Here is a 17,030-nt window from a genome sequence, read left to right on the forward strand (position 1 = left end):
GCCTGTCCTCATAAGGGAGATGCTCCAGTCCCCTAATCCTCTTTGTTGCCCTCTGCTGGACCCACTCCAGGAGCAAAGTGTCTCTTGTTCTGAGGAGCCCAGAACTGGACACAGCTCTCCAGGTGATCCTCACCAGGGCCGAGCAGAGGAGCGGGATCACCTCTCTCGATCTGCTGGCAGTGCTTTTCCTAATGCTCCTCGGGATACTACTGCCCTTCCTGGCCACAAGGGCACTGCTGGCTCCCCTTCCCGGGTCCCTCTGGGGCGAGGGGATGCAAGCTGCAGCTGGAGCTGGAGTGCAGGGGCCTGTCTGTGGCCACGGGTCACAGGGCTGCCGTCCCTCCCTGCCAGTGCTGAGAGGCGGAAAAACACAGAAGATCAGAGTATCTTCTGGTTCTCCTGGCTGATACTAGAAATGAGAAGAAATGGAGGTGGGAGCTGAAGAGTGCACTTGGCAGAGCTCAAGAGGCTTTTTGATAACATGTGTTGCACTGTGTGTTGGTGCAATTTCCCTGGTGATTAATCGCCTTCATCAAGGGCTGCAGCAGGATGGGTTGTAGGTAGGCTAAAAGCATGTCATGTCAGCACTGACATTATTATTGCAAATAATAATGTAATAATAACCATTAATCAAAAATTAAGCAACATCAGGCCCATGGCCCTGGGGTGGTTCCAGCCCTGTACCCACCCTCCCTCCATCCACTGTTTGGCTTCAGTGACAGCAGCGCTGGCTCTTGGCAGGTTTGGGGCTCTGAGACTGCTGTTCTCAGTGTTGCTAGAGAGACAACTGAAGCCTGTTGCACACAAGTTTGCCCTATTTCCAGTTCCTTTTGACCTTTGGTGTTACACTGATGTGAAATGCCCATGCTATAAAATTTAAATTCTTATCCTTTATCCATGTTTCCCTTCCTTGGCAGGCCTCACAGCCGTCATCAGAAACCTGGATTGTGGCTAACATTTGTTTTGAATTATAAACAAACATTAAAATCAGCTAAATGGATGAGACTCTACTTTCTTATTTGATGCTGGAGCAACTTCGTGTATGTGCCCAAGTTAATTTCTACCCTCACTACTAATGCAACTGATCAGATAATTTCCATGTTTTACAATAGCAATCAGCAATTAATCCAAACAATATAATTGCAATTAACTATAGGCTGCATAAAACAGTGCAGTGCTGCATCAGTTTGTGGAGATCATCCTCTAAAGCAATGGTGGACTGTAAATGTTCATGTTTCCAAGCCAGACTCTTGATTTTCACCATTAGTGCATGTAACCTCTGCTGATGCTGTTGATGCTCTCTTTCCAAAATCCCATGGATGCTCTTGAAATCTCTGTCTTCTCAATTAACACGTCATTTTCCTTCCCCATTCACTACCAAGGCATCTTGTTTGTGACACTGAGAGGTTTTCTGTGGTGTTCACGTGGCCTGCTTATGTCTTGGCTCCAATGGTCTTGATTCTATGCTTAGTAGGTCATTTATCCTAAAAATAAAGATTACATCTGTGGTGTCTTGCTCCATATGTCACAGACGGCCCGCTGTGCACAAGCGACATGGGATTGCTTTTGCTGATAGGGGGTTTATGTGCTGAACCACGAGACACACCTGTTGTAAGCATGATGCACATGGGGCTGGCTGTGGTGTAATCTGTAGAGAGTGAAGCACCTCACCTCCTCATGGGGACAGAGCCATTTCACCTGTGTTTTGCTTCTAAGCACTTCTTGTGCAATCTTCTCTCCTGCTGCACTGACATATTTTCTCCAAATGGCACTCTGAGGAATAGTGCTGTGCCCCCACTGCACAGACTTTTATCAGTGCTAAGCTCTCCTCGCACTCTCCTGGTATCTGCTCCAGGATCTGAAGCTACGTAGCAGCATTTTTAGCTGGCAGCCTGTTGCCCCAGCAGCCCTGAGGATTGTAATGAGCCCCTTTCCTTTTGGTTTCATTCACAGCTTTACACACTTTACTGAGTCCCCATGTGACCTTGACCTGGCTTTTAGGCATTTGCCTTTGACCCGGCCTCCTGTCTCTCCAGTTTGAATTTTGAATATTGCCATATCTTCTCTTAGCAGTTTTCTGCAGGGAATTCAACAGTCCCCCTGCTCCTCCCAATTAACACCCATGATTTAGAACAATTCTTTTTCGAAACTCCCCATTCCTTCTCATTCCTGGTTTTTACTTCTCTTGACTGACACCATGCCCTGCTCCCCAGCAACACTGTTCCAGAGCCTGCAGAAAGGACAGCCCTCACAGCCCTGCTGTAAGCCACAGACCCCCTCTGGTCCTGGTCTGGAACTCCCAGAGCAGAAGTCCAGCTGGTCAGGTCTCGCCTGTGCAGGAGGCAGTAGGGATGGAGACTTTTGTAAAGAGCCCCTCTTTGCCACATCACACTCAGATAGACCCCCATCCTTGAGAGTAAACAAAGAGATGCAGGAATGTGCCTTTGATCCCCATGCGTGTCATCCCCTCCCGCAAAGCACGGTCGAGATTCCAAATCTGTGCACAAAATGATAACATTTATTGAAAGAGTAATTTTTTTTTTTTAATACAAAAGAAAGCTCTGTACATAGTACTGTGATTACTTCCACATCCTTCCAGAAACACAACCCTGGAAACTGGAGGGGAAAAAAAAAATAATCCCAAACACACTTATGCGTACACACACACACACACACACACACGCACGCGCGCGCACACACCCCTCAAACCAGTAAAATTAACTAAAAATGTCACCACACAATAAATGCCATTTCATCCCTGATACACAAGTGTTCTTACAAGTCTGCACTTAAATAAAATACACCATTAGCGTTTAACCAGCAGTTGCCTTTGGGGAGCCAGGGAGGGGATGCAGTCAGACACCCTGTAGCAGCAGGGGCTCTCCTGCCATTCTGGCCCAACAGCTCTGCTCCATAGTGCTAGCACAAGCAAAGCAGAGCAAAGCCAGGCCACAGTGACGTGCTGGGACAAAGGACAACACAAACCCCAAACCTACACTTCTCCCTGGATGAACTCCTAGGTACCCAGACTGCTTTAGAAGCATTACTGAGCAGCTTTCATATACCTAGCAAAGGGACATAGCACTCCCACATGCTCTGAGCTGCAGTGTATGCATCACTCTTAGAGCAAGGATACTAAGGGGAGGCAGCATGCAATGTCACTCTCACCAACTCTCCACAAGCCTTTCCCAGGCTGTTAACAGACCAAGGGCTGAAAGACCCTTCTGGGAATTCTTTGTACAGGGAGCTTGGAGGGGACCTGTCCACATCTGTGCACTGCAGAAGGGCTGTAGAGGGGGATCTACAGCCCAGATCTTCAGCTAGGGGTTCAGGAGATGCTACCTGCACAGCAAGCAGGGAGAACAGGGATTAGCCACTGCTGGTCACTCACCACACCCAGGGAAGAGTGGGGATGCCTGTATCCCTTAGGCAGTCACAGGCAGCACTGCTCCATACCAAGAGCAGTGACAGAACAACTGCAGGTCCCTGGACCAGAAGTGAACAGGGTGATCATCAGAAAACCCAGTACAGCTCTGGCTCCCACACACGCTACAAATCCCCTGCTCCTGAGGACTGGGTTTCCCACTTCTAGAAACTAGCCACTGCTTCGCTTGCCTTCTGCCCATTGAGCCCAGAATTATGGGTCCTCAGTACAGATAAGTGGGAAACAAGCATCCCACTCAGTTGAGCTTGATCCCTGGCACATGCTGGTGGATGGAGAGTGTGGCTTAAACGCTAATGTTGAGGGAACTTGTCCAAGGTTACAATACAAACTCAAAAGCAAGGCCCCTTTCCTGCCTCCATGCCCACCCACCCACCCCTCTCCCGTCCCCCTGGTACAAACCCCATTAAAACTGTACAGGAGCCAAACTTTTATTCCTTAAAGAATTACATAAATACTGAGTTTAACACTTAGAAAAATAAAGTAATTTTCTTTTTTTTTTTTTTTCCTCCAAGGCTTCTTTTGTCTTTAACTTAAAAAAAAAAAAAGTTACAGTAACTGCTTCTTCCCCTAAGGATTCAGCAGCTTCTCTCACTCTCCCTCCAGGGATAGGGCTAGGTAGCAGAGCCATTCACAGCAACTCCCATGCAGGACCAAGCATGCTCCAGCCCTTCTCCACCAGCCTTGCTGAGCCTGTACAGGCATCACAGCTGTTCCTCCACAGCCCAGGATGGCCTGCAGATCACCCCGGTGCTCAGAGGAAGAGCCTGCCACCTGCCCAGCAGCTCAATGCCCCATGGGCTCTTCCCTTTGACATTTGAGTTGTTTCTCCACCTTGCATCAGACACAGAAATTTAGAACACGCCAGCTGGAGCTGCAGGGGGATGTAAGAAAGACCCAGCCACGTTTCCCTGGGTGTATGGAGTCCACAAGCAGTGTGAGGGCTGAGAGTGTGGGGCTGAGCAGAGCACAGAGCCCCCGAGGAGCTCTCCAGGGCATCATTGTGTTCCTGGACATCTACAGACCACCTCAGCTGTGCAAGGGCAGCCGCTAGGGCTGGGCAAATCAGGCTGAAAATCTGCCAGGCAGCCCAGTGAGGAGGCACTAAGGGCAGAAGGCTCACTGTAGTGCATACAAGGAGTACAAGGCCACGTGCGATCAGCTGTGCCCTGCCCTCCAGAAGGAGGGTGCACAGGCCCAGAGATGCACATGCAAACTGGCCCCTCTCTCCTGTCCAGAGCCCAGGTGAGTTGCTGCAGCCAGGACCTGTCACCCCCACAAAGGCACATTGCTGAGGCCAGCAGCACAGCCTCAACCCAACTCTGCTCTGAGCTGCGCCTGCGTGACGGCTCTGGGACTGAGCTGAGCCCCACGCAGAGTAAACCACTCATGGGCAAGGTGACTCGGAGCGCCCAGAAGGAGCCAGAGCCTTCAGCTGGGAATGGCCCGCAGTATTTATTTACAGTGCAGAGCAATCCTCCCCTCGAGAGACAAATTTCTTTGGCTGGCACGAGACAAGCACAGCTATTGCAGCATCCAAATGCCCCAAGCCCTGCATGGCCCCAGCACCGCCCCACCCCAGGTGGGTCCTGCAGCCCCACGTGCATGCCTGTGTGCGTGGGGGTGGGCGAGTGCGTGTGTGTGTGTGCATGTGTGGATGAAGGAAACGTGAAAAGGCAACAATAAATAACTGGTGCAGTCTGTACGAGAAGGCGTTGCCACCAGCCCCGACACTGGCACGACCAGCCAGGTGCAAAAGGCCAGCAGCAGAGGCCTCTCAGTCACTCTTGGCGCTGTGTGAGGTGTCCAAGTTGACCACCTGCAGCTCCGTCAGGCTGCTGCCACTGCTGCTCTGCTGCCCGATGACAGCCATCTAGAGAGAAAAGGGAAGAGGACCCACTGGGGGACAGCACACCCTGACACTGCGTGTGCCAGCAGCCAGCGGGGGCACTGTCCCTCCGGGGCACCTGTCCATAGAGGACAAAACTGCGTCACCCAAAGGTGGGTGTCACTGACAGCTTAATCAGACCTTGAGGACCAACCCTACCCAGCCAGGTCTACCCAGGTACACAAAGGATGTGCAGGCAGGAGCAGAGCAAGAATACCCCCTGGACACCTGCAAGTACTACTCTGTGCCTACCTGGTGAAGCTGGACAGCTGAGACTGGGATCTGAACAGTGCCTGATGGGGCTGTCAGGAACACTTGGGGGACACCACCTGCCACAGAGAGAAGCACAAATGACACTGTCCCTTAAACAGTGCTCCCCACTTGGATCCATTCTCTGAGCTCCATGGGGCTTCACAAGGACAAAGCTGCCAATCTGCATACATGGAGGCATTCCAGAAGAAAGCCACATGCACTAGTTTTCCAGACGCTTGGAGAAGCAGGCACAAGTCCTCAATCCAAGTCTTGACCACATGGCTTCATGCTGTTTAGCTCCCTCATGCAACCACACGACCTCTCCAGTCTCCTCGCTCCCTCTGCTGGTTGCCCCACATGCCACCCATCCCAGAATCCCTCACCCTTTTCACCCAGCAAGAGCTCAAGCAATCCTTTGCACAAGAGAACGGCAAGATCTAGAAGTGCACATCAAGCATCACCCTTGCCAGGCCTTTGTACAGCCACCAGGACTGCTGAGAAGAAAATTCTTGGAAATTAACACACAGTATAAATACGTGCAAGAGGAGAAAAATCAGGGTGTGGGTGCGCTTTAAGGGAGCGCTGACCCAGACAGCTGTCTTACCCTGATCCTGGACCTGGCCGTGGGACACCTGCATTGCTGAGGGCGCCTGTGGGAAAGCGTTGAGGACTGCAAGTCCACCATCCGCAAGGCCAGACGTGGGCGCGTACATCACCGCGTGCGGGCTGGGGTACATCATGTGGCCACCCACAGTGGTTGGCACAGACGACGTCATGATGGTCGCTGGGAGTGTCACTGGCACCAGGACAGACTACATGTGAGCCACATGAAAGAGGCCTGCCACACTCACATGCCCGCTCAGCACCCCTCTCTCAGCCATGCTGTGCCGAGGCACGGCACATGGAGATACCCGTCTCGTCTCCCAAGCTCTTGGGGGAAAGTCCCACAGATCAAGCAGAAGAGCTCCAACCTCTCCTTTCATGAGGATGAAGGGGCAGAAAAGCACAGGAGTTAAACAACCCAGGACTAAATTCAACTTGTATCTCAAGTTCCCTCATGAAGCTTTAATAAAGCTGTTGAAGTAGATTCAGCCTGCATCCAGGCACTTGAACTCAGATTTTGCCAACAAAGAGATGTCCTCTGCATAGGTAGTAAAAATCTCAAGCAGATGTGAGCCAATGCCTTGTACTAGAGGCAATGCTAGCTCACTATGAAACCATATGAGAACTGGGTAACCCGTTCCTAGCTCCATGTTGTAAGGGTTAATGATACATCTGGAGAAGCTCTGAAATCCCTTGGAAGGTGCCCTAGGCACAGCAGCATCTACCTAGATACAGAGCAGCACAGGAGCTGGCAACAGGGATCAATACACCTGGGAAACTGTCAGAAAGGTTGGGATAGAGTTGGTCTGAGGAAGGAAACTGGAAAGGGAGCAGGCATGAGGTCTGTTGGTGTGGGTTGTTATCAGCAATAGTTAGGAAAGCAGACAGAAGGTGGTTACCTGTTCCGCTGGAAGAGGTCTGGGTAAGGTCAGTGCTGCTGTCACTAGAGGGAGACGTTTGCTGCGGTGCCTGGTGCACCTGGATTGCTTGGACTGGGACCTGCTGAGCCATGGTACCACCTGGGGAGAAAGAGGAACCCATGAGCCGGCGGCTCCACAGGGATACAGGCACTCTGGACCACGTGAAAGCCCTCCAGTCCTTCACTGGCTGCATACAGTTCCACGGCATGACTCTGCACTGCACTGGGGAAGGCTAGACAAAAGCAGCATGGGGCAGAAACCAAAACCTGTTCTTTCCTGGCACATGGGCCAAGAAGAAGCTAGCTGGCCCACAGAGCTCCGGAGAGCAAAGAGCAGGCCACAACAGCTTTTGCCAAACTCCCAGGCATGATTCAGGAACATCTGGCGCCCTCCTCATCGTTCCTGGCTCCACCAAGACACAGCACAGAAGATGCTGGGAGAGGGCCCAGAATATGCCTCTCCAGTGCTCAACCAGCTCTGCAAGGATCATCTTGCTGCACAAAGCAGAACTGCAATAGCCCAAATGTCCAAACGAGCTGGGCTCTGCTGCCTTCACAGTCTGGAGATCAGCTCCATCCTCCACAGGGCACTGCTGTCTCAGAGCTTGTGACCTCAAGGACAGCACAGTTCCCTACACAGGCATTACAGAACACATGGCCTCAAGGTGTTGCATCCTAGAGGTGCAGGGGCACAACCACACAGTCTCTGGCCCAGACCACTCACTGCAAAGCAATCAGTTCCAGAAACAGAGCTTAGCACAGAAAGCTCCCTAAGGCTGAGGTCCTGTCTCCAGAGGGAAGAGCAAGGGATATCAGGGGGCAGGAATCACTGTCCACCTTGGTCAGACTGGGCATCTCCCCACAGAGACATACATCAGTTATTCTCTTAGTTCCTCCAAGATCACAAGGGATATCCAGTCCCCCTGCATGGGATCATGCTGTCTGCCAGGGCCCATAGCAGCCTTAAGCATTCCAGGAAAGTACCCAGGCTATCAGACTCATTGACTTGGGCAAACAGGTAGGACACAAGAAATACTGTCAGTGCTGGTCCTCAGACGATGGCTGCCCCACAAAGGAGAGCCTAGCCCTGCTCTGAAACTCCAGCCAAGAGCATGTCCAGCCACAGCACCACAGCTGGGGAGCCTTGACTCAGCACAAGAAGAAATTCCTACAAAAGACAATGTACACAAGGCAGCACAGCAGCACCACTCCTCTGCTCTGTGTCTCCCCTAACCACTGTGGTTCAGTGACTGACTGCAGATCCCAACACAAAAGCAAGGGCAGCTGCTACTCAGTAAGCAGCCACTGGGCACCTGAGCCTCTGCAGTATCCTTCCATCAATTCTAGCAGCATAGTTTAGCCTCAGCACAGCTGCCCTGGAGACCTGTCTCCTCTGTGTTTCCTAGCCACAGGCCAAACCCTGGGGCAGGAGGCTGAAAATCCACTCCTTCCCTTGGTCTGTATCCCTCAGGATGCCGCTCCTGCCTACCATAAGCATTTTCTGCCCTGTCTTCCCATCTCTCCCCTGAAGCTACAACAAAGGCACCCTGGTGCTCTGCCTCCTCTGTGCTCCCACCTCAATCGGTGGTTAGCTGTGTGGCCAGGACCAGGACGCCCACAGACACCTCCATCCCCCCACCTCTAGCAAGCGGAGGAGAAGCGAGTGCTGACCTGCCAGCGACACGATCTGCCCTCCAGCTCTGGCAGGGAAGCGGAAGACTGTCTGTTGTGCCTGCTGCAGCTGTCCAGCTGTACCTGTGACCACCTGGCCCTGCTGGCTGGAAAGAGCCAGAGAGTGCGGCTGTAACTGAGTGAGAGGAATGGTAGGGGTCCCCGGAGAAAGGGAAGCACCTGCCGAAAGGAGGGAGAAAGAAAGGCTTTGTCACCACCAGCTCTTTTCACTCCCTCCAGGCTTCTCGGTGCTGCCCTGGGGTCCCAGCTCAGCTCCCTGCCACCTCCCAGCAGCAGGGCCAGCTAGCAGCACTCTAAGGAAACAGTCAGTACATGAGCCTCCTCCAGCCACTGGCCTGGATGGGTTTGCACAAGGAATCTCAGTCAGGTTCACCTTACAGCAACAACCCACTCTGCTTCCCTTCTGCCACTAGACCTCCTCTTCCCTGGAGAGAACAGCAACATATTCCAGGCGCAGAGATGGACAGATGAAGCCCTCAGCCCCCAAAGGCACTGACCTGACATGAGGGTGAAGCCAGTGGGTATTGGCATGAGGCCCCCAGACGTCACTGCACTGGCTCCAGTAGTCTTCAGCACTGTCCCGTTGGCACTGGTGACGGCATTGGGGCTGATGCTGGCAGACACTGGTGCCAGGTAATTAGTGATGGGGAACGATGGGCCACTGCTGACCTGCATGGAGGTTGAGGTGGTGGGGGCTGTCTGGATGGACGTTGTTCCCGGTAGGTTGGTGACGGTGAACGCGGGTTTCAGTGCATCCTACAAAAGGAGAGATGGTGAAAACTCAGACCAGCCCATGAGACATCTGCCCATGACACCAAACCAGGCTCTGTAGGTTGCATCCCCCTTGCCAAACCATACCCTCATAGCCTGCTGCCAGCGCATGGAGGAGAGCTAGGGCAGCAGAGAAGAGTTGCTTCTACAAACATGAGGAGACTGTGCCCAATAATGCAGCGTGAGGAGAGCTAGAGAGTACTCAGCGTAAACCTTGGATACAAGCCCAGGGCCACACAGATCCCCTGAGAGCCTTCCCTGCAATGCATCAGGGGACAAAGCAACCCTTCCCCTCCCCAGGAGTCCCCAGAACATCTAATAGGAGAATAGCCTCTTTTTGGCACAGAACAGGCAAAAGCAGCCCTTGTAGGGACAGCTGTAAAGGCATACACCGCCACCTGTCAGGAACACACAGCACTTCCCTTGAGGCAGGAAACACACAACCGAGAACAAGCCGAGAACTGGCTCTTTAAAGGCAGCTGTACACTGAAAGGAGCAGGGGAGAGGTCAGCAAGGGCAAACCTGTGGACACCAGGGAGACCCAGACCTGACAGCAGCTTTGGCAGGTGCTGGGGAATGCCTCCACAAATCTCCTGGAGCAAAGGCAGTAGGAAGAACCTATTTGCAAATCCACTAGCAGGAAACAGGCACAAGGCAAATGCTTCCAAAGGACCCCACGTGTCAGCTACAGCCAGCACACAGCAGAGTCCTGCTAGGAGCATCAGAGCTCTAAGCCTGACGACAGCATCGCCAGAGAAGCTGAGCACCAGGGAAAGGGCCCTGTGCTAGGCCAACACTAGCCTCAGACACTGGCCTGCCAGGTCTGGGAACAAGGGAGGAATGTGTGTGCCAGGCTGCAGAGCCATATAACACGCTAGTTTCCACAGCCATAAAGCATGTGGCTGGATGTGGCTTGGATCTGCAGAACCCAACCAAGCCCTGCCATCTCTAACAGTCATATTTCACACAACATGCCTCTGTCCACCAAATCAGCTTTCAAATACCCAGGGTCCCCATGGCTCCTCTCCTGCCCTGCTCATCTGGCCAAGAGCACACTAAAAATGCATTGCTTCACAGGAGACCATGTCACAAGCCACGAGGGATCTGCCATCTCCATGTCCTGCCACAGCTGCCAGTGCGCCTGGGAAGAGTTAAGGCTGCCACACTCCCACCCCTCCCACTGCAGGCTGGTGGGCCCAGCTCTCCCACGTGCTAAGCCTTGTTCCCAGCTTGTCAGGCTGCCAGGAACAAGGAATTCACAGCTCAACGAACAGCTAAAAAAGGGAAGGCAGCCCATTTTGGACAGGGGGATCCAATCCCAGGCACTCAGCCGTGCCCCAGGGCCTGGGGAGGGAGGAGAGCAACACCCTTGGCACCTCAGTGCCTGAAGTCCAAATTAGAAGAGGCACGTGACAACAGAGCAGAGCCCAGCAGAAGCACTTTCCATTAGCTCAACCACAAACTCCTGCTGTTCCACATGGGACACAGGAGGCCGTGGGTGCCCTCCTCATGTGGGTGACAGGGCAGAGCTCTCCCGAGCCCACCGAAGAGCCAGAGCAGAGTGGGGCAGGACAGGTCCTGTTCCCAGTTGGAAAAGCCAGGGTTCCACATCCCCAGCTATAGCTCTAAAGCAGTAAACCCCTGAGACAGTCCCCAGGCAGCCAGAGCACTCCATACTCTCAGGGCTTGAGGAGACACCCCAAAAAGTTCACAGCACTCTACTCAAGGGGATTCCTGGGGCTCCCTAGAAGCACAAGGGCAAACCTCTGTATGACGAGAGCAGCAAAGGTGCTTGGAGAGCTGTTGCCAGTAGGCTTGAACCATGCACACCCCATCTCTGCACTCCCTGTTCTGACACAGGGAGACTCAGATTCCTCCCATCTTTATTGTATTTGTCTTGGGCTGCATCGATAGCTCCCAATACAGAAAGAGAGCTGGGAGAGACTTTGGGATTGGACACCCACTGCCATGTCCCCATGACTGTCTGGGTTGCCTCGGTGACCCTGGGCACCTTGGCTTTCCCCAGCACCCTGCAAAGCCTAGACTACACACGAGGCCAGCCTTCGACAGGAGCCAAGCCATGGATCACCTTCAGCAGAGGTTACCCAAGGGGCTATAGACAAGCCTTGAAGCAAACACCAAGAACTCCCCAAACTCCCAGCTGCACATCCATTCCCCATCACAGCTCAGTGCAAACGTCAGTTTGGAGAGCAGTGTGTGGGGACCAGCACACAGCAGAGAGGTGCAGCAGGTGTCTGCCCAGACCCACATCACCACTTTACAGCACGAGTGGATCACATAACCACACCCAAGAGACTGTACACAGACCGTTCTCTTTGGGGCCTGCAAAAGTTGCGCGGGTCAGTGCGCAACAGTATCATCATCATGAGGATACAGCGTGCCCCAATCCCAACTGTGGTCCAGCTCAGCATCATGGCAGAGAGTTTGGGTCTGGCACAGAAGGATCTCATAGTTGCTGCTGGCTGTAGCACAGAGGAATACCAGCAGGTTGCTGACTGCAGGTAACAGCCTGGCTGCATTGTCTTCCCACTCTGCTGCAGCAGCTGAACACAAACAGGTTTTGTCCACACAGAGATCTGGAAAGCAGAGTTCACACAGGGAGGCCAGGGAGCCTCTCAGAGCATCCTACATGGCTGGACCTGATTGTCCAGGCTCAGAATCTCCTGCCACCTCCTCCAGTGAGGTACCTGTCTGATCTCTGCCAGAGCACCAAGCAGACTTCCAGACCTGCAGAAAGCACAGCAGGACTGGCGAAGGTCAAGGTAGGACTAAACCCAGTCCCAGGGCTTGCCTTGACAAGAACTCTCAGCAGGCCAGGGTGGGTTTAGTCAGAATGTCAAGCAGAAGACAGGGCCATATGGCTCCTTCAGCCTCACATCAAATGCTGGCTGTGGCCACAAAGCATCCCACACTAAGCATTACCACTGGGAGGGAGCTTGCAGGGTTGCATCAGAAAGTGGGAAAAGAGAAGTTGTGTTAAGAAGATCTCTGCAGAGTAAGTGCACCCCAAGAGAACAGTTCACTTGGGGCTAATTAGCAGTACTTTCAGGAAGAATCTAAAGGGATATGATGTGGACAAGTCCCATGCTAGGGACGGGTCACCTGCCGTGCACAGTGCTTCCTGCACATCCAAATTACTCCAGGTACAAGCAATTTGTCTCATTACAAAATGCTCATAGGACTTGTTTTTTCATCCAGGAGAAGCCCAAGAGACACGAGTCCTTACAAATACAGGCTGCACAAGGGAGAGATTGCTGGTGATAGCAGACTCCTCTGCCTACTGGAAAGGGCTGACACAGCTCACATTGAGAATCAGAGGCACTCAGGAAAGTCATTCCAGATGGGGATAGCCAGGACTGGTGTTGGGGTCCCATCAAAAGGAAGCCTTCCCAAAGACTCTTCTGGGCTCCAGCACAGAGTCTCCAGCCAAGAACACTTTGGCCCACCACAGCTACTCTGTCTCCAGGGATCTCTGGGACTGCTGATGTTTCTCAGGGCTCAGCAGCAATAAGCTTGTGCTTGGTGCAGCACTGCACACATGTGGGGAAGTGGACCTGGAAGAATAGTGGCTGCTGAGCGCCCAGCAGCACTGTGACCAGAACTGTTGTCCTGTCATGGCATAAAAACAGGCAGCTGAACACCCCTGAAGCCCCAGGCAACATGCTGGGCACATGTCAGGGCTGCACTCCCCACCTTTGTGATTATTCCACAGACATCTCAAGGTTCTGTCTGCTTACTGTTTAGTGGCTACTGCATGGCAAGGATGTTGCTATGGCTTGTACGTAGATGGTTGGAGAGCTCCTAGAGCAAGGCCACAGTTCACCTGGAAGGATATTTTTGCAGCAAGCCTACTACCCATGCCACAGGCACAGATACAGGACTGCTCTAACTCACAGCACCCAAGGACACTGCACACAGACCTGGGAAGCTGTGGCTCCATTTCAAATTCAGCATGTCACCCAGCCTTGCACCACAAAGTTTCCTGCCTCCCACCTCCAAATACCTGCGGACCTGAGCACCAGCCTGCAAAGGAAATGCAGAGCCCCAGGGAATGCAGGGACAAGACAGAGCCCTTCCAGCAGAAAAGCACCACTGCCTGACTCTGCATCCATGGGCAGGCCACCCTGGGCAGAAGGCCACAAGTAACACAGGCGGGCAATGGCCAGCGTCTGCAAGGACAACAGGCAGGGAGCAGAAATGGTCTGTCCAGCCAAATGTTTCCATTCCCCGTGTCCTCCCTGCCCCCTTCCAAAACAGCACCAAAGCAAGAGACAGCTGCAGCTTATAAGGAATGTGAGGGGCCCTGCCAGGGACTCTGGCGAGGGAAACCAGGCCTTATAAGGCCATGGAGGCAGAATCAAATTTTTATCAATGAGTGCGAGAGCATGGAGACGCCTAGGGAGAGATAACAGCACTGAAAGCTGGCCAGGGGGGTGGGCTGAGCCAGTGGGGAGCCATGCTGCAAAGACCAGGACCAGGACACCTGCCACCCACTTCCCTCCCTGTTCAAATCACCACTGTTGTCAGCCAAGGAGCCAGCCCTGAGAGGACACGGCACAAGCTCGACACAGTTGCAGCAAAAGGGGATCCATCCCCAGCTCCCTAAGCTGCTATTTAAAGAGGTCTAGGGATGATCAGGGCTCCTGGCACAGGCCATGCCTCCTCCCTGGGTGCCCACGAACATTACCTTGGTCTCCCCACTGCTGTCCGACTCAGACACCTGGTAGGTGAGGTCCGTCTCCTCAAAGCCCGTGGCACTCATGCGCTGGTCAGTGGTGGGGTCTGAGCGTGGGGGTGAGTCCGGGGAATTGAGGCATGTTTGGATCAGCGCCTTTCCTGTCTCACTGGTGATCATGGGCTGCAGTTTCCGTGTGGCAAACGTGTACACGTGGCCTGTCTCACTGGCCACCAACAGCAGGACTTGAGTGCCAGTCAGCGTGGAGAGCTCGTAGGCCTGCCAGCAGCACAAGGGAAGAAGAGGGAGTCAGGGAAGTCAGAAGAGGTGACAGGGACAACACATAGAGCAGAATAAGAGTCACTGCGTGTCCCTGCGCTCCCAGTACGACTTTCCTTTTCCTCACACCAGCTCGGGCTCCCTGTCACGCCTGAGGAGCTGTGGCCTCTAAAACCAACCCAAGATTGGTTCTGTACAGGTTGAACTGCCTCATGCTGTGTCCCCACCTCCTTTAGCATGCCCTTAGGTGATACTGCCTGCCAAGAGACGGTAGGTAGAGTGGTCCCCTCAGCAGAGTGAGCTGAGAACATAAGGATTATGAAATTTCTCCATTCAGGAAATCCCACTCGCCTTTCCAGATACATATGGATACTTTTCTCCCTGACTTCTGTGAGAGGATACTACTGGGCCCATGTCTCTGCTATCTTGTTGCCCTTACTGACACCACATCCAGACTAGGACCCAGATTCCTTTCTCAGGGTTCACAGTCCTGAGCACAGTTGCACCCAAGCGCCACTGTACCACCATCCCCCAGGTGAATACCTGTAGACTAGGAAGTACACTCTTCATATGCCATCACTGTACATTAAGTGGTCTCACACAAGCTTCCACAGACAGGATAGCCTAATTCTACATCCCATACACCCAGGATGTGCCCAGCAGAACCCCATACCCATTCCCACCTTCCCAGGGTGACTGATGCCCAGCTCAGCTGGGGTGCAGTGCTGCCTAATTGTTCAGAAGATGCTATGAGCACCACCAGGGATGCAGGCGAGCCAGCTGCTTCCAACCGCCCGCAAATTCCCACAATCTGTCTTTGCACACCAGGAACCACGGAGTGCACTCTGGACCGGCCGAGACGTGGCGTTAGTTCCTTCCGCGGCCCGAGGAGCCAGCCCTGCCGGGCCCCTTGGCGGGGCAGGGCAGCCCAGCTGTGCCACCGAACACCCGGCGATGGCTAACGGAGTGGAGCAGCCCGGGTCAGCTGCGGCCCGGAGGTGGACGCTGCACCGGGACGGGTTTCCCCGGGCATAGCAGACGTCTGTGGACCGCCGGGCACACCGACATCCCCCGGCAGCGGGGGTTCCCGCTCCCAGCCGCCCAGCTCCCCGCCAGAGGCTCCCGCGCAGCCCCCCGGAAGGGGCTGGTGCCGGGCCGCGGCACCGGGAAGCCGCCAGCGTTTCCGGGCACGGCCCGCTCCGCGCTCGGACCAGAGTCCCACTGACAGGTGGGAGGCGGCCCACACCCCCGGCCGGGCCGAGCCGGGCCGACCCCCCGCGCCGGCCGGAGTCGCGAGGCCGCACCTTCTTCATGATGCCGGTCTTCCTCTTGCTGAAGGTGGTGTAGCGCCGCAGCTTGTTGTCGATGAACTCCATCTTGATCTTCACCCGGCCCCGGGTCTTCTTCCCGGGCTTGGCGCCGCTCACGGCCCCGCCGCCGCCGCCGCCGCTGTAGGCGGCCGCCGCCGCCGCTCCCGCCGCGGGCCCCGCCGCCGCCGCCGCCGCCTCGGCCAGGCCACGCTTCACGCCGCGCCGCTCGCCGCCCAGCTCCTCCTCCTCGGCCGACTCCGAGTCGCCCTCGCTGCCGCTGTACAGCGCCTCCCGCTCCAGGCGGCCCCCGGGCGCCCCCGCCGCCGCCCCGCCGCCGTTCGCCCCGCGCGGCACCGGCGACCGGCCCAGCCCGGAGCCGCGGGCCAGCGCGGCGGCCGCGCCGTTCCCGGCCCCGGCCTGGCTCGGCAACATCGCGGCGGCGAGCGCGGGTCGGGTCGGGCCGGGTCAGGCCGGCCCCGCCATGGCCCCGCCGCGCTCCGCGCTCACGGCCCCGCTCCGCCGCCGCCCCCGCCGCGCCGCGCCGCCCCCATATAAAGCGATACAATGTTGCCTTTTATGGCCAGGGCGCTCCTTATATGGGGCGAGCCGGCGCCCCGCCGGGAGGCGCCGTCCCATTGGCTCGCGGCCGCCGAGCGCCGGCGCCCATTGGCCGGCGGCTGGCGTTTGATTTGCATACGGCCCGGGCCGCGCTGGCGTCACCCCCGGGTTGAGACACGCAGGGAGCGTTAAAGGGACCGCGCGGGCCGCCCGGGCGGGGCAGGGACGGGCTGGGTCGGGCTCGGCTGGGCTGGGGCGGGACGGGGGAGCGAGGACGTGGACGCCAGCGCTGCCAGTCCTCCCCTCGCCCCCCATTCCTACGCCAGCTCCAGGCACTCGGGTCCTCGTAGGGGACACACCACGTGGCTCAAAGACCTACCTCGCCATCCTCAGGACCTAGCCAGGAGGGGCTCTGCACCGCCCTGCCTGCCTGTAAGTAATGCCACTAGCTGTTGCTCGCGGCGGCTTTCAGACCCTGCAAGGTCCGTCTGTCCCCCTTGTCTCTCTCCGGTGGCTGCAGAGGCAGGGGGAGGATCTGTGGGGCACGCGGATGCTCAAGGGTGCGCAGGACACAGAACTGAGTAGATATCTCCAAAATACGCATTGCCCAAGCACAGGTT

The 17,030-nt window shown here is 55.3% G+C and overlaps 1 protein-coding gene across 2 annotated transcripts; it reads right to left on the reverse strand.

The window, feature by feature from the left end:
- Window positions 1–2,498: 2,498 nt before the first annotated feature.
- SRF (serum response factor) lies at window positions 2,499–16,299 on the reverse strand. Of its 2 annotated transcripts, XM_050315995.1 has the most exons (8): window positions 15,847–16,299; window positions 14,276–14,542; window positions 9,294–9,552; window positions 8,776–8,955; window positions 7,085–7,204; window positions 6,187–6,378; window positions 5,583–5,659; window positions 2,499–5,315 (listed from the first exon to the last, which is right to left on the reverse strand). In XM_050315995.1, exons 1-8 carry the CDS (start codon window positions 16,282–16,284, stop codon window positions 5,220–5,222), a joined length of 1,629 nt encoding a protein of 542 aa, XP_050171952.1. In that variant the 5' UTR covers window positions 16,285–16,299; the 3' UTR covers window positions 2,499–5,219. The 2 variants fall into 2 exon arrangements, with proteins under 2 accessions (XP_050171952.1, XP_050171953.1); XM_050315996.1 differs by lacking the exon at window positions 8,776–8,955.
- Window positions 16,300–17,030: the final 731 nt, after the last annotated feature.

The sequence above is a fragment of the Myiozetetes cayanensis genome, unplaced genomic scaffold, assembly GCF_022539395.1.
Source record: "Myiozetetes cayanensis isolate MyiCay16 unplaced genomic scaffold, myiCay2020 scf2-11, whole genome shotgun sequence".
Lineage (NCBI taxonomy): Eukaryota > Metazoa > Chordata > Aves > Passeriformes > Tyrannidae > Myiozetetes > Myiozetetes cayanensis.